This window comes from Chrysemys picta, chromosome 6, assembly GCF_011386835.1.
Source record: "Chrysemys picta bellii isolate R12L10 chromosome 6, ASM1138683v2, whole genome shotgun sequence".
Lineage (NCBI taxonomy): Eukaryota > Metazoa > Chordata > Testudines > Emydidae > Chrysemys > Chrysemys picta.
The window spans coordinates 95,131,653-95,147,039 of NC_088796.1; the positions used below are offsets into that span (position 1 = coordinate 95,131,653).

The 15,387-nt window shown below is 39.4% G+C and overlaps 1 protein-coding gene across 14 annotated transcripts in view; it reads right to left on the minus strand.

Annotated features, from left to right (window-relative positions):
• Positions 1-15,387, minus strand: part of TRPM3 (transient receptor potential cation channel subfamily M member 3) — a 593,201-nt gene that overhangs the window by 15,647 nt on the left and 562,167 nt on the right. For all 14 annotated transcript variants that reach the window (XM_005297759.5, XM_005297764.5, XM_065549391.1 and 11 more), the window contains 3 exons: positions 13,848-13,976; positions 11,395-11,646; positions 6,041-6,215 (listed from right to left, as the gene is read on the minus strand). In XM_005297759.5, the coding sequence (XP_005297816.2) occupies positions 6,041-6,215; positions 11,395-11,646; positions 13,848-13,976 (556 nt within the window). The remainder of the gene's footprint in view (positions 1-6,040; positions 6,216-11,394; positions 11,647-13,847; positions 13,977-15,387) is intronic.

The following is a 15,387-nucleotide window of genomic DNA, read 5'->3' on the forward strand; positions in this document are numbered from 1 at the left end:
CCACATCTCTGAGTGTTTCAGGCCTAAAGCATCTGCAGAATTTAGGCCTAGGGCTATGATTACTCCAAGGTCTATTTCTCTAATATAATTACACCAGACATGACATGGGCATTGCTAATTTTTAATGTGCATTCGGCTGAGGGCTTGTGAAAGGACAGTTGCAAATCTCCTCCCCCATCTGCTGTCCCAAAAGAGAGAGGGAAGGGTACTACTTAGTAGCAAAAACAATTTATGTGTAAAAGCTTTTCATTTAAAAATGGATAAGGTCTCTACAATTCAAGGTATGTTATATGTTGTTAGAAGGAACTGCTTAATGGGTACATATAGTCATGTTTCTCAAGATGAAGACAAAAATATGAATATTAAGTAATGAATAATAATTTTTTGTGGAAGCTCCAGAAATCTGAAATGTACTTATATCCTCATCCTTATGGATAACTAGGTGCTTTTTTCCATCTTAATAATACTTCCACTTCCACAGAGCCTTCCATCAAGGATCTTAAAGCACTTTATAACCATTAATTAATTAAACACTAAACAACTTTGTGAGCTAGGTATTTATTATCCTAATTTACCAAATGGAGAAACCGAAGCATAGAGAGGATAAGTGATTTGCCTAAGGCTGCACAGTGATTCAGAGACAGAGAAAACACTAAAATCTGAGAGTCCTGATCATCACATCCTTGCTTTAGCCACTAAGGAAAAAACCTGTCAGGGAACTGCAACAATACCTCATTATTTTAAATGATTGTTTTAGCATTAATAGATAGTATTGTTCTGATACAGAATCATAGAAATGTAGAGCTGGAAGGGACATTGTCCAGCACCCTGAGATATGGCAGGACCAAGTAAACCATGTTCTTGTATTTTACTTTTTGTCCTAGGTTCTGCTAAAACATTTCCTCCAAATATCTGTTGTGCCTTGCAATGTTGGTGCTTTAGTCACATTTTATATTAAAAGTCTATTCATTCTGCACTTGCTGCCTCTAATTCTAGTTCCTTCCTTCTCCGTATATTAAAAACAATAAACATATTTGCAACAAGGGAAGAAAAAAACCCACACAAGGGTATATAGGCCTTGTAGGAATCTCACCCAGTATGTCTATCTAGCATATTAACAAAATCTGTCAGTGATGCAGAGTTAATGTACAGTATAGTCACAGAAGAGCAAAGGTACATTTCTTTCCATCTTGTACAAAATTGCTGTTAGTTCTAATTCTAGAATAAGAGTGATGGACCTTATGAGAAAGTTCCATACGAATGTAAAAAGGCTGAAACTTAAAAGATTCTACAGAAATATAATAAGGCTCAATGCAAATTATTATAAAATCTATAGGCCTTGAATTCTCATTCATATTGGGCACCTTTATTCTGCTCTGGCAGTGTTAAGTGGCTTTCAAGTGGATGTAGCTGCAATTTATACTCACTTTAAGGCCCTGTTATGCAACCAGAATGGTGTAAAGTGTAAATGTGAACTGGGTCCATAGAATTTAACAGAAAAATATACCCTTTCTATAGTTCATTTTAACCATCCTATAGAATTCTATATTCTTCTAGTCATCTTGCTCCAATAAGAACTATAGTGTAGCAGTTGGCATTCCTGAGCAGTGAGAATGCCTTTCCCCAGTTAGACTAAGTTCTTGCTTACTCTCTTCCCACCTTGTTGCCATAGACCTGGTGGACCACCAACCACTGCTCAACACTAGACTTCCTTTAACCCCTGGTTGGGGATTTGAGATCAGAATTCTCCTTCTCCTCTAGAGAATTCTATATAAAGGATAGAATTTTTTGTTACATTCTATATGGTGATTCAAAAACCTATACAGATATAAAGGTGTGAGAGGAGAATCAGGTTCCATCACTGTCTATTACAATTCTATGGGATTTTTCCATAAGGGTATGTAGGGAGCAGAAAGAATCCAGATTGATTTTTAGTTCTCAGATTGCTTTTGAAATGCTGTCAGTTGGAAAGAAAATCTTGTTTTGATCTATACACTAAGCAAATTTTACATAGAAGACAATGAGCCAACATACAGGAGTTGCCATTAAAAAGTCAATATCTGTCAACAGCAATCACAGTTATTCCATATTCTAAGTTCATATTCTAAGAATGTTATGTGTTTGGATTTTAATGGTGACTGCTGTCCATCAAGTTGTCATTTTACAGTTACTATCTGACCACACATAAGATTAACTCACCCTTTGTTTATAGAACAGGCGCACTGTAGACAACAGCATCACAAGTTTTCCTTTGATGCTGTCTCTGCTCCCTCCCACCCCCGCCACCTGTTTTTTTCTGGAGGGATGGGTTCTAGGGGTCAGAAGACTATTCATTCTTTGTGGCAATTCAATCTTTGGGTTCTCTGCTCAGATTTCCAACAAGGATACCAATTAGTGCAAATTGCCGTGGTAGATTTTATGATGAGGACACTTGTCCACTAGAAAAGCACTGAAACAACTAATCAGCAATTGATTGGGAGTCACTATCAATCAATGCCAGTCTGAGCTGGATTAGAAACGGCAACCTAAAAGTGAAATTCTATTACTAATTCCCTGTCTCATCCAGCCCGTCCTTCTGCAATAAACAAGATTGTGTCCATCTGAGAGAAACTGCTTTCTAGTTTCAATTTTAGGACTAACTTTATCTTTTTGTTTAACTTGTTTTAAAATTTGAACATGTTTTAAACAATCTTAGAAGTTTTGCTCTATTTCTTTTCCTTTATGATTAGGGCCCTACCAAATTCACGGCCATGAAAAACGCGTCACAGACCGTGAAATCTGGTCTTTTGTTTGCTTTTACCCTAGACTATAGAGATTTCATGGGGGAGACCAGTGTTTCTCAAACTGGGGCTCTTGACCCAAAAGGGAGTTGTGGGAGGGGTCACAAGGATATTGTGTGTGTGTGTGGGGAGTGGAGGGGATCGCCGTATTGCCACCCTTACTGCTACACTGCTTTCAGAGCTGGGTAGCCGGAGAGCGGCAGCTGTTGGCCAGGCACCCAGCTCTGAAGGCGGTGCCCCGCCAGCAGCAGCGCAGAAGTAAGGATAGCACTATGCAACTCCCCCAACTCCTTTTTGGGCCAGGACTCCAAAAATTACAATACCATGAAATTTCAGATTTAAATAGCTGAAATTATGAAATTTATGATTTTTAAAATCCTATTACCATGAAATTGACCAAAAGGGACCATGAATTTAGTAGGGCCTTATTTATGATTGATTGCTAGCCAATAATCTATATGAGTATAGTATTTATATACTGCATATGTAATAGTGCACACCACTGGGTTATATAAACTCCTGGAAGTGAGAGTAGAACTGTCCCCACTTTTGAGTTGCTAGTGAGATTCAATGTCCACAGTGCATTGTTGAGCATCTATAAACATTTCAACTAAGCGATTTTTTCCCCCACATGAAATGAATGCAGGTATTTATTGATATATATAAACACAGTCCATGCAGTAAATTAGAAAAATATGACTGCTTAGTTTTTTTAAGAGCGCAGTATTTTGAGATAAAATTAAAAATAAGAGCAGATCTACTGGATGGACAGGCTGCCAGCTGATGAGGTGGATCTGGCCAGCTTTACAACATGCTTCACAAATCCAAAGAAAGAGATAAAAGAAAAAAAAACACATTTTAGAGTAACATACACTTTTTGTACATTTCTCAAATAGACACAAGTAATCTCTAGCATGCAGCTCCATCGTGTAACATGCCAGAGATCAGCACTCTGGCAGAATCCAGAATTCATGGCCAAAATACAAATATTAAAAAAATATAATAATAATCTGAGCAATCCTTTCAACATAATATGAAGAGGAAAGTAAAACCACAGGTTGTGAAATCTGATTACATTTTAGAGGTGGCACAACAGCTTTTAGGACACTCTTAGAATCACATTTGAGAAAGTACAGTCACTCTAAATAGAATACAGTGGCTGATTTAGCTTAGAACAGTGTGGAGAATATATGGCAGTAAATTTCCAAACAGTGAAAAAATAACAATATAAAAAAAAATAACACAATTGTGTGTCAGTTAATCAGTGCATTCTTCATTCTATTCCATGGGATAACATATATTTTGTGATGTACTGAAAAACACTGAAAGAGAATGGCAGACTCTAATACCTTGCACAGTATTAGTCTCTCTCTCTCTCTCTCTCTCTCTTACTCACAGAGAAATAAGTAGGGGCTGCTCTTAGAGTTTCTGTGAAGGACCTCATCTGTTAAAACCCCTAATTTCCTCAGAGAGAGGGACAAAATAACTCCTTTTATACCTGGTTGGCGTTAAGATAATGCACCTGCCTTTATGACTCAACAGTATGATCCTGCACTTTTATGCAAGGTTTAAGCACTGGACATCAGGATTATTCACTAGATTAGCCCTGGATCCCTATGCAAGGGCAGAGAGTCTGCCAGCCTGTTACAGATACCTAACAGCCATACTCCACTCATGTTAAAAATAATCTCTCTCCGATTGCAGGGTTCTAAACTACAATCAGCACTTCATTTAAAAAAAAATCCTCTTATCCAGCCAGACTGCCGCACTTGTTGCACTATGGTAGTTTCTTAGTACAACATCAATAAATGGCCACTTGTAGAGGGACAGACAGAATTCCATTTGTAAAAGTGAGCCACAGTTTAAAGGGATAATATCAGCCCCCAATTATTATACCCTTGGAAGTAAAATGGATTTCTGGAGGAAAAAAAAGATGGAACCAAGTGGAAAGGTAAATACAAGGAGAAATTCTCTGGGTTTCAGGATATTTATTTGCTTGAAAGCCATGTTGCCTTTGAGAACATAATGGAGGGGTAACATAAAAGGAGACTATTTGCATTTGACATAGGGTTCCATGGACATGACACCTGAGTCACCTTTCATGGAGCACACAGTCTACATCTAAAGGGCATTAAAGGGGATGAATGGTGATGCAGATAAGTTTATTATCTGGATCTAAACAATCTAGGGAAAGTCAAAACACCATTCTAAATTCTTTTTTGAATGAGCTCAAGATACATCATGGAAGCACACTTCTTCCTTAAGGCTGTACCTAGTATTTGAATTGCTATATTTATATAGATTCAATGGGCTCTCTCTACCATTAGTAGAGATATTCATTTGTAAGTACTTCCAAGACCTATGCACATTTAAGCAGAAATGAAGGGGTTGAGCATCTCTTGCATGTCAGTGTTTGTTAAAAAGATGGTTCTTAGCTTTTTCCATTCCTCACACTGCATCATTTCACATGATCACACATCTCCTTTGCCATACTACACCTGTTGGCACCATGAGGTTTAATTTAAATAGAAAACTGGCATTTTCCAGATTGCCAGCCAAATAAATCCTTAGGAGAATGTATTGGAAATGATGGCTTCCATTCTATTTGCACTGAACTGAGCACAAACTCACCTCTCAATAAATAATGAAACAAAATTTGAGTAATATATCCACCGTCCACAAAGGGTCGCATCACATGATTTAACATACGGGTGGTAGCAGTGAACAGGTCCCAGTAAAAGCAAAACTCAATGGAGCAAATCCTCAGCTAGTGTAAGTCAGTGTAACTCCATTCAATTCAGTACAGCTATGCCGACTTTTACCAGCTGAAGAGCTGGCTCAGTATTTTCAGACTGGATTCTCAATACCAAGTTGAGAAAAACTGGTGTATTCATTCCCAAATCAAAATCAATGGATGGAAAAGGAGTGGAGTGCTATGTCCTAAATATACCAATGAACTCTTCATGGATACCTAGATTTCTTCACCCCAACACCCTTAAGCATTTAAAAAGAATCAATCACTTAAAAAAGTTATGTATGTATATATATATATATATATAAAAGATAAAATTTAGCAATACAGAAATTGGTACCCCAATACTAGCAGCTACTAATAATAGCTTTTCTGTGAATATCTTCTTCAATGAACGAGTCCCCTATCTCGAGCCATTTATTGAGAACATACAAATGAACTTGTAAGACATCACCTGATCAAAATTGGATACCTGACTTTGGAGTATGAGAATCATAAACACGCTTACGGTCTATCTGGTCTGCAAACACTTCCCCATAGATCATCCAATAGGGCATGTAAAAAATGTTCTTTGCCAGCTTCCACGAAGGCTCTTCATTGGGGAAAAGAATTGACTGCCTTGCGACACCAAAGCTCATCAGAACCACCAACATAATGATGACAAAATACATCATGTCTATCATCTAAAGGGCACAGGAGGGAGAAACAAAGATAAAGGAAACGAATTAGAGAAAATTATTTGGGTATGTTTCAACCTTGATATAATAAAAAAATGTAAAGTTTAAGGATACAATTTTGTACATACAGGCTGGAGTTTTCAAAGGTGGTGAGTGGGGAAATTGGGTGCTTGGCTTGGCCGACTTCATTTTCAGTGAGATTTTCAAAGCTTGTTATGAATGTGTTTGCAGGTTTGAAATTATAAGCTACTATTTGGTTGCACGGGCTGCCTGCAACTACTACAAATTCACTGATGTCCACCCAACCCAGTTTGGGCCACACTTGCAAGATGAAGCACTGCTCTTATGCTACAGGTGGCGTCGACAAAAACAAGGAGCAGCCATGGGCAGAGTCATCTATTTAGCTAGCAGCAGGCAATGTCCCAGGGGAAAGGAACTGAGGCTGGAGCTAGCATAAGGATTCAACCTCTCTTGGTCACACCGGAATAGTGAGTGGCATAACATAATGGCAGCTCGCTAGTGCAACATAATGGACAGGCACAGTGGTGACCAGTGAGATAGGAGGTCAGTGGAGGGACCAGAGACCCGCATGTTTGGAGGTGACCAGCAGAGGTCAGAGGACTTAGGGGAGGGTGAATTTTCAAAAGATAACATGCAAATAGCATAGGGGCTCAGCCCGGATACATCTCCCCTCTGCAGTGTCTCATTAGCATATGCAAATTACTCATTACCACATGGTTATAATGTCTGCGCATTCAGGGAAGTGCTTAGGAAAAAGGGATATCCTCAGTGCCCCAATACACACAGATCAAGCCCAGTAGGTACTGGATAGGATCTTAGGCATGAGTTTGGGGACAGATATTGCACTAGCAATAGGGATGAGAACCCCAAGAAAGGATATTAAAGGAAGAGTAACCCTTGGGAATGCCTAGAATATCTATCATAGGTGCTATGTAAACTGAAAAAATAAATATTATAAATTAACTAACAACATATTGTGGTATGAAAAATATGGGGAAACAATTTTAGAGACCAGATTAAGGCTCCTCTACTGCTGCAGAGAGAAAACATGTGAAGACCAAGCTGGAGCATGCCATCCCTTTCCCACTCCAACTCAAGCACTGATTTCAGGCAGATGTACCAAAATGTCAGGGAAGTAACCAAACATATTGACAATTATCTTTGATGTTACCGTAAGAGAACCTTTTAACCTTCTGGTATAGTGTTTATCAGAAATCATGATGTTTGGGGCTCTTGTTGCTAGAAATAAGAGTTCATTTGTTTTTGTCTCGTCCACAAGCAAGATGATGTCTCATCTCTAGGCTCAGCCCTCTCAATCTGCCTGATCTAAAACTCAAAGAAGTTGATAGGAGTCTTTCTTTTGATTTCACTGGGGATCGGATTAGGGTGTGTTTGCCTGTTGTACCAAATGACAATGGCTAGTTTAACTGGATTGTTTAACAGTTTAATCGTCTATTTGAAAAAGCTCAGTTAGCTGACAAAATGTGAATTGTTCCTGTATCAATAGATTTATTTAATAGATTTATAAATATATAAAAGTTTAGCCCCACAGTAATTTCCAACTTGCTGACAAACGAAATACAGTTTGGATGTTAGTCTGTGTATGGAAAAGTGTTTGATACACCTCAATCTTGTGACACCATGTCAGAGACATTTCATCCTACCTGCAAATGAAAAGTAATTATATCATTATATAAAAATCAAAAAAGTAGATTTTAAAAATGTGCACATTCAGTCACTGAAATAAGAAGGTAATGGCAAATCCAGCCATTTCAAAGGCACCAACCTCTTTGTTTTATACCTCTAGTGCCCCCTCCTATTCCTGATTTAATTTCAGCCTGCACAATTTTATGCACTGTTTTTAATGAATCTAGTGGTAACACTTATCATCATTAATCCTCTGGCAGCACCTAAAGGCCCTAGTGACAATCGGTGCCTCATTGTGCTGGGTTCTGTACAGACACAGATGAAGAGATAGTAATTTGCCTTACTCTGACACATTAAAATTAATGAAATACTTGAGGGAGTAAGGTCAGAAAGACTTGCCCCTTGTCTGAAGAGTCTAAAACCTTGCTTATGATTTACAATTGCACAGAAATATAAATAGGATGATGGTACAGTTGATACTAAATATGGGCCTTTTGGAGAATAGAGTAGCTGTGATAAGGCTTGCTTGGTAGAAATAAGTTTAATCAAGTAGATCCTTCACATGCTTTACTTATGTACTTCCCAAGCACATGAAATGAAAGAGGAGATTAGATAGAACCTAGAGAACAAAAATGAAACGTGATTTAAACAAAAATGTAGTCGGTGAACCAAATACAGCCTGGAGCAAGCAACTGCACGTAAGTATATGAGTGATATAAACGGGTCTGTCAGTTACACACTGGGTATAAGGTGGCCAGAAAATGGGTGTGATGGCAAATTTGTGCAACTCATACCAATTGGGCATGCACTGTATGGGCAAAATGGGTATGTCAAAAATGTTGAGTGCATGAAAACAGGGATAAAAATCATATAGCAGAAGGGCGTAAGATAAAGCAGTCCCCCTAATTTAACAGTGCTCCAAGGGCTATGTGGGCACAACTCCCAATGCCTGCAATGGGTGTCGAACCCATTTATGCCAGGGATGCATTTGGCCCCACAGAATACCAAAGCATTAGGAGGTTACACTCCTTGTGCACATGCAGGGATATCTCAGAGGTGCAAATTACATTATTTTGCTACTTACACCCATTTGCAGGTCCTGCTACCCCCAAGGTGCAACATACGCTACCATTCATGTCACTGCTGAATTGGATTCAGTGACCTTAATGTCAACTCATCATAATGCTGACTGCCAGTGCCTCAGCTAGTAGGGGTCTGACAATCTATCCAGTAGCAAATTGGTCTCCAAGTTGCCTTTGCTGAGCAGATGGGTAAAAAAATGTGGCTGTGTATGGTACCAGTGACAAACAGAGGAATACATGGCTGTTTTGACATTCTTTTGTAGTTTTATGTGAGACAGGCAGTTTGAGCTGCAATGCTGGTATGGATCATCAGAAGGAGGAATTACAGTCTGGGACAAATTAGACTGAGGTGGGACAGGAGCTATTGCAATGGTTTCTGTCTGATCTTTTCCTCTCTCCTCTCTGTCTGGAAGCCTGTTTTCTCCTTTCAGTAATCTGCAGCAGCAGCAGTTTTTAAGTGTTTTCTATTTGGACTTTGCAGTTCTGGGAGGTCTCTCTATTCACTGTCCTGTAATCACGGTTCCCTTGGCTCCCCTGAAGGAATCCATAGACTCTCTAAGGCCTTTCTGCAGGAAAAAATACTTTTCAACAGTTTCTGTTGTGGTCTCTCTTTTTTCCTTAAAATGGGTCTTTCCCTTTGATTCTTTGCTATCAGTTCGGACCCTAAGAAGGTAACACACTAAAGAGAGGGTGAACTGGTTATTTTGATGGCAGGAAGAGAGCCAGTATTTTGCACTGGTGTATCCGAAGTCTAGGGGTCTCTGGCACTCATTGCCTTGAAGTGTCGGGTTCTATATGCTTCCCCTAATCCAAGGCCCAGGAGTGAGTCTAACGCTTAGCTGCACAGAGGAGAGAGCAGGTATTGTCCCCGTCCCCACTGGTACAAGGAGAGAGGGATGTTATACTGCAGTTGACAGACTGGGTCTGCTGCTGAAAGTATAAAGTGTTCTCCATGGCAGATTCAATAGGCAAAAGACTACTTCTGAACCATAATGTGGATGCTATTAGGTTTACTGAGTATTGCCCTCATATTAGTCAGGCATTGTTAATATTTGTGTTATCTGGTAAATTTAATATTCAATTGGCCCAGCTCTGCTATGTGTCAGTGATATTTTAATATTGATTTTTAAACACAGTCTAAACATTTGGAACACATGACAGGGCCTAATTTTGGAAAATGGAAGCCAGAGGTCTACACAAAACATGAGCATGTAAATCAGCCAGATGTGCACTTAAGAGGCTAGTTAGTCCCATACATACTCATACAGTGCGCGTGGGCATTTACATGCAGTTATTTTACATGGACACCTACTGAAGGTGCCTTTTCGTATGTGGACTTGACTTTCTATCTTTTGAGAATCTGGCTTTAGAGGCAAAAAATCCAACATTAATGCAATGTTACAGCTGAAATTTTAAACCAACAAAAGGGAGGAAATTCAAAGCTGTGGATCTCACAGCATTTCTAACTCAGTACACTTGAATACGTGTTGTATTAGATATAACATGTTAACATTAATGCCCTAATATGTACATGCGATATGACTCAATTACAGATGCTAGGGTTGCCAGGTGTCCAGTTTTCAACCGAACACCTGGTCAAAAAGGGACCCTCCCCAGCCCGGTGAAAATGAGCGAGTGAGCGAGGGTGGGGGAGAGCGAGCGATGAAGGTGGGGAGGGAGTGGGGTGGAGCAGGGCAAAGGTGTTCAGTTTTGTTTGGTCAGAAAGTTGGCAACTCTAGCTGCTGTGGTCACATGAATGGATTTTCAGCTCTCATAGGGAGGATTCCTTTTGGTGCTTCCCCAGAGATAAAACGTGACATGACCCTGACAAAGTTCTGCAGAAGCAACTGGGGACATCACCAGGAAGGAACAGAAGAAAATCAAGGTAACACAGATGTGAGACCTAAGATGGGGAAGACAGGAAGTGATCCTAATATGGGGCAGCAGCGATAGCAAGACCACTATTATAATAAATATTAACAATATATGAACACACCACCCTTATTATAGCATCCTTCTTGTAAGTATCTGAAAGCATTTCCAAAAATATTAGTTAATTAAATAGACCTCAAAGCATGTCTTCAAGGTAGGTGAGAATTATTATCCTTCACTTTAGACCTGGGTAAACTGAGGCACAGAAACTAGTGAGATAACTTTGCTGTTGAAAGGGGGTTTCTGAGGTTGCCACACAAAATAGAAGATTCACGTATAAAAATCTGTAGAAGCCTGGAGAAGAGCTAGATGCAGATCTCTTATATATAAGGCCAATCTGGAGGATGTGGGTTTGCCATGATGCTGACATAAGATAAAGGCACTGATTGCTAGGATCATAGGAAATTACTAGTGATTTGTAGTGATTTAATTCTGCCTACCCAAACAAATAAAATCAAACAAATGCTAAGAAAATATGGAAAGAATGAGGAAACTTATCTTACCATTTTCCCAATCATCATAACATATGGTCCCAAATACTTGTTCACGCCGAAGATGTCTAACAAACGTATATACCAGTAAATTATGTTAACACAGTATATGACTCGCCCATCACTCCTGAATGGCTGATCCTGCAGACGAAGTATCATTCCAACAGAGAACAGGAGAATCGCTATGAGGTCTGTAACATTCCAGTACTCTTGGAGCCACACTTTTACCTTCTGTAACAGCTTCCCAGGTTCTGACATCAATATCTGAAGGGCATGAAAGAAGGATAAAAGGGGATCCAGGTTATCTTCACTTTAAGCCCCATAGAAAACACATGGCAAACATTCATATTTTATAAAGGCCAAAAGCAAATCTGATGAAGTCCCTGCTATGACATCCTTCATGAATACCTTGCATGGTGTCAAGTAAATTTGTTAGTCTCTAAGGTGCCACAAGTACTCCTGTTCTTTTTGCGGATACAGACTAACACGGCTGCTACTCTGAAAAAAGTATCAGTGGGTAGCCGTGTTAGTCTGTATCTACAAAAACAAAAAAGGAGTCTGGTGGCACCTTAAAGACTAACAGATTTATTTGGGCATAAGCTTTCGTGGGTAAAAACCTCACTTGTATCTGAAGAAGTGAGGTTTTTACCCACGAAAGCTTATGCCCAAATAAATCTGTTAGTCTTTAAGGTGCCACCAGACTCCTTGTTGTTTTCATGAATACCGTACATGCTTCTGACCCATCTTTAGATACCTTGTGGTCTAGCCAATCAAACTCCATTTGTGATATATTCACAATGTGCTATTTTTTAAAAAAATAATCAAGAGTTACTCATTTGTAAAACAAAACCAAATACATCTTTCTAAAATCCCCTATAAGTGACAAAAAATTCACTGTTCACTTTCCATTTCCCAAACTGAATGATTCAATTTTGAACTAAAGGGTAAAGGAAGAGAGGTAGAAAGGTGTTTAATCAAAAAAATCTCATTTAAAGAAACTACAGAAAAGCGTTCCCAAACTACACATAAAAGAGCCAGGGGTCTTTAATGACCACAAGGGCCTTGGTTGTGCATTTCATCCAAAACACTGATGTTACTATTTGAACCTAGCTTTGGGAGAATACACAGTTGGGAAAATAATGCATAAAATAACTTATTCTGTGAATTTAGCTTCTTTTCTGTTTGCAAAATCATCTGTGAGGAGTTTACAATTTCCCTGAATTTATTTGTCATTTGAAACTATTCACCAAACAATATCCATGAATAATTTCTTGCCTTTAACTTGTTTGCAAGTAGTTTGTTTTGAGTATTCTACATTTGGAATTTGAGTATGTTTGAGCACAGTCATATGGTCTGATTTTGCTCCCTGACCCAGTGAGCACAATTCTTAGACAAATTATAGTCTAGTTTTCTGTGAATAATCTCCAACCTCCACTTAGAACTCTTTTTCCATAAACAGTCTTCCTAAAATGTTTGTGGAAAGTGCACACACAGTTGAAGTGAATGATTATAAAAATGGAACAAATATTCACAGAAAATATTTAACAGCATTTGTTTTCATCCACTGAATTCTCTGCAACTTTTTATCAGTGGTGCAGAGCCCCCTTGTGGCTAATTGATGGGGTGCGTGCCCACAAAATCACTGTCCTATTCCACCATGTTGTAACTCTCTACTTTTAAATCAAATGAATAAAGCCCAATTTTTTTGAACCTGCATTGTGCTTTTAAGTAACTGTTTTAGGATCAAGTATCAGAGGGGTAGCCGTGTTAGTCTGGATCTGTAAAAGCAGCAAAGAGTCCTGTGGCACCTTACAGACTAACAGACCTATTGGAGCATGAGCTTTCATGGGTGAATACCCACTTCGTCGGATTCATGGATGTTTTAGGATGAATTTAGGATGAATGGTCCCAGAGCTCAGGATGCTTGGATCCAGAATCTTGGTTCAGCACATTATGGAGACATAGGACAGCTGCAAATATTGAATGCAGAGCCAAGCTTTTGGACAGTTTGGGGGTATGTAGATGTGGGGCTCTGGTTGGAATCCTCTCTCTAACCCCCTCCACACACACCTAAAAGTAAACAACAAGCCCCAAAATTCTACTTCAGTAGCCATGCCTATGAGGAACATTGTGAAGAGCCCTAAGAAATCTCATGGAAAGTGGGGCTATGTTAGAAGAAAACTTAGCCTCTGACAATTTCATTAGACTTTGTGTAGAAATCTGAACTTGGAAGTTCCAAGGGGGTTGTAGGAGTGTGGAACAGACCGTTGCTTTTAAAAACAGTAAAATGGAGAAATGTAGCAATAGAAATTTCAACATCCCTTCTGCTTTTCTGGAAAAAAGGAAACTTTGTGGTAAATCCACCTAACAAAATATTCAGAGAAACATAATTCAAACAAATAAAAAAAAATGTGAAAAGTATTTGTGTTTCCTTTCTGTTTCTGGCTCATCCGGAATAGTGTTACCTCTCTCATCTTCTCTATTCCCAGTGTGAAAATATAGGAGATAACTATCCATTCCTGTGTAGAAGGCCAACGATCCATCTTCACTAGGACAATGTAGTTGAACAGCATCAGGTACCCGATGTATGCCAACTGTAAGGAAACAAAAATTTCTCTTGACATCAGTAACCACTTACTAATGTTTATACAGCATAGTCAGATCCTCTGAGGTGGCTTTAAAACCCTAATTTCAGTTTGCAAAGATCTTCTATCTGTAAACAGAGAGGCGAACATAAGCAGCAGCTATGGAAATTGAATCTGCATACCAAGTGGAAGCTCTAAAATAAATACTTGGAGGTCTCCTCTCCATTGCTACTGCTGCTTCACAATTATAACCACTCCCATCATTGTTAACACAACTCATGTGGATCTTCACTATGCCTGATGGGATCAGTCTTGGTTCTATGGTTCTCCATGAGGCCACTGTCAAACTTAGACTTCCTAAGTCACCTGTGTGAACACTTCCAATCCAGTCCATTTCCCTCCTACCTATTGCTTTTTACTCACCTGACATTTCTTGTCCTCACATACAATCATTCTGACCTAGTTCCTCTACCTCAGACCCACCCCGACCTTCTCTGCCCTTAATGCACAACCCTTTTAATCTGGATCCCCTGTATCCAAGGTGATGCTGTGATAGATATAGCAATTTCCTGCAACATTCTTGGAAAACCTTATTGTCTTATGTAATACTATAGGCCGAAATTGTATGTAACCTCTCTAGGGGGAAGATGTGACGTGAAGTGGGGAGTTTAAAGGAATATAATGAAATTGTGCCCAAAATAGACTTTTTGAGGCAATAAATGCAAAGTAGATTTCCTGGAAAATGCCCAGGGAGAGGTTAATGCAAATTCCTCACCTCCAGTTACGCAAAAACCCAGCCTTTTGAAGCTACATCCTCCGGGAGAGGGTGACTGTCTGCTGGTTACTTGTTTCCAGAATTTAGAGATCAAAGACTTGAACTGTTTAAAGAAAGAGGCTGATCTACCCAGCTGGTGTTCTGGTTCTGAATCTGAGACAGTTAAGAGCTTATAATCATGGGGAAAACCCAGTTGTGTGTTTTGAAGGAGTGACACCCACCAGAGCCTAAGGTTGGAGTTGGTGCAACCTCTGGTAAGCTTTTTAGCATGTGCATACGTTATTTTAATTTTTTAATATCTTCTCTGTAATGCTTTCACCTTAGGAATAAATATGCTTGCTTATAAAGAGCTGTATGGTAACTTATGACTGTGGGCAATACACTGGGCATAGCCTCTGGGGAGAAAGCAAAGCACAAACACTGGTTTCTTAGGCATTCTGGCTTGCTGGGGATATCATAGTGTAGGCAAGGAACTGTGCAACCTTGAAAAACCCTTGAGGAGGGGGAGAGATGTGGGTCTGTGCCCAAAAGAGGTAACAGCTGAGGAGTCAGGAGCCTAGAGTGGGTGCTCTTGGTGGACAAAAGGGGGGAATACAGGTGAAGTTACCCTGAACTGTGACTACTACTACCTGTCCTGACTCAGAG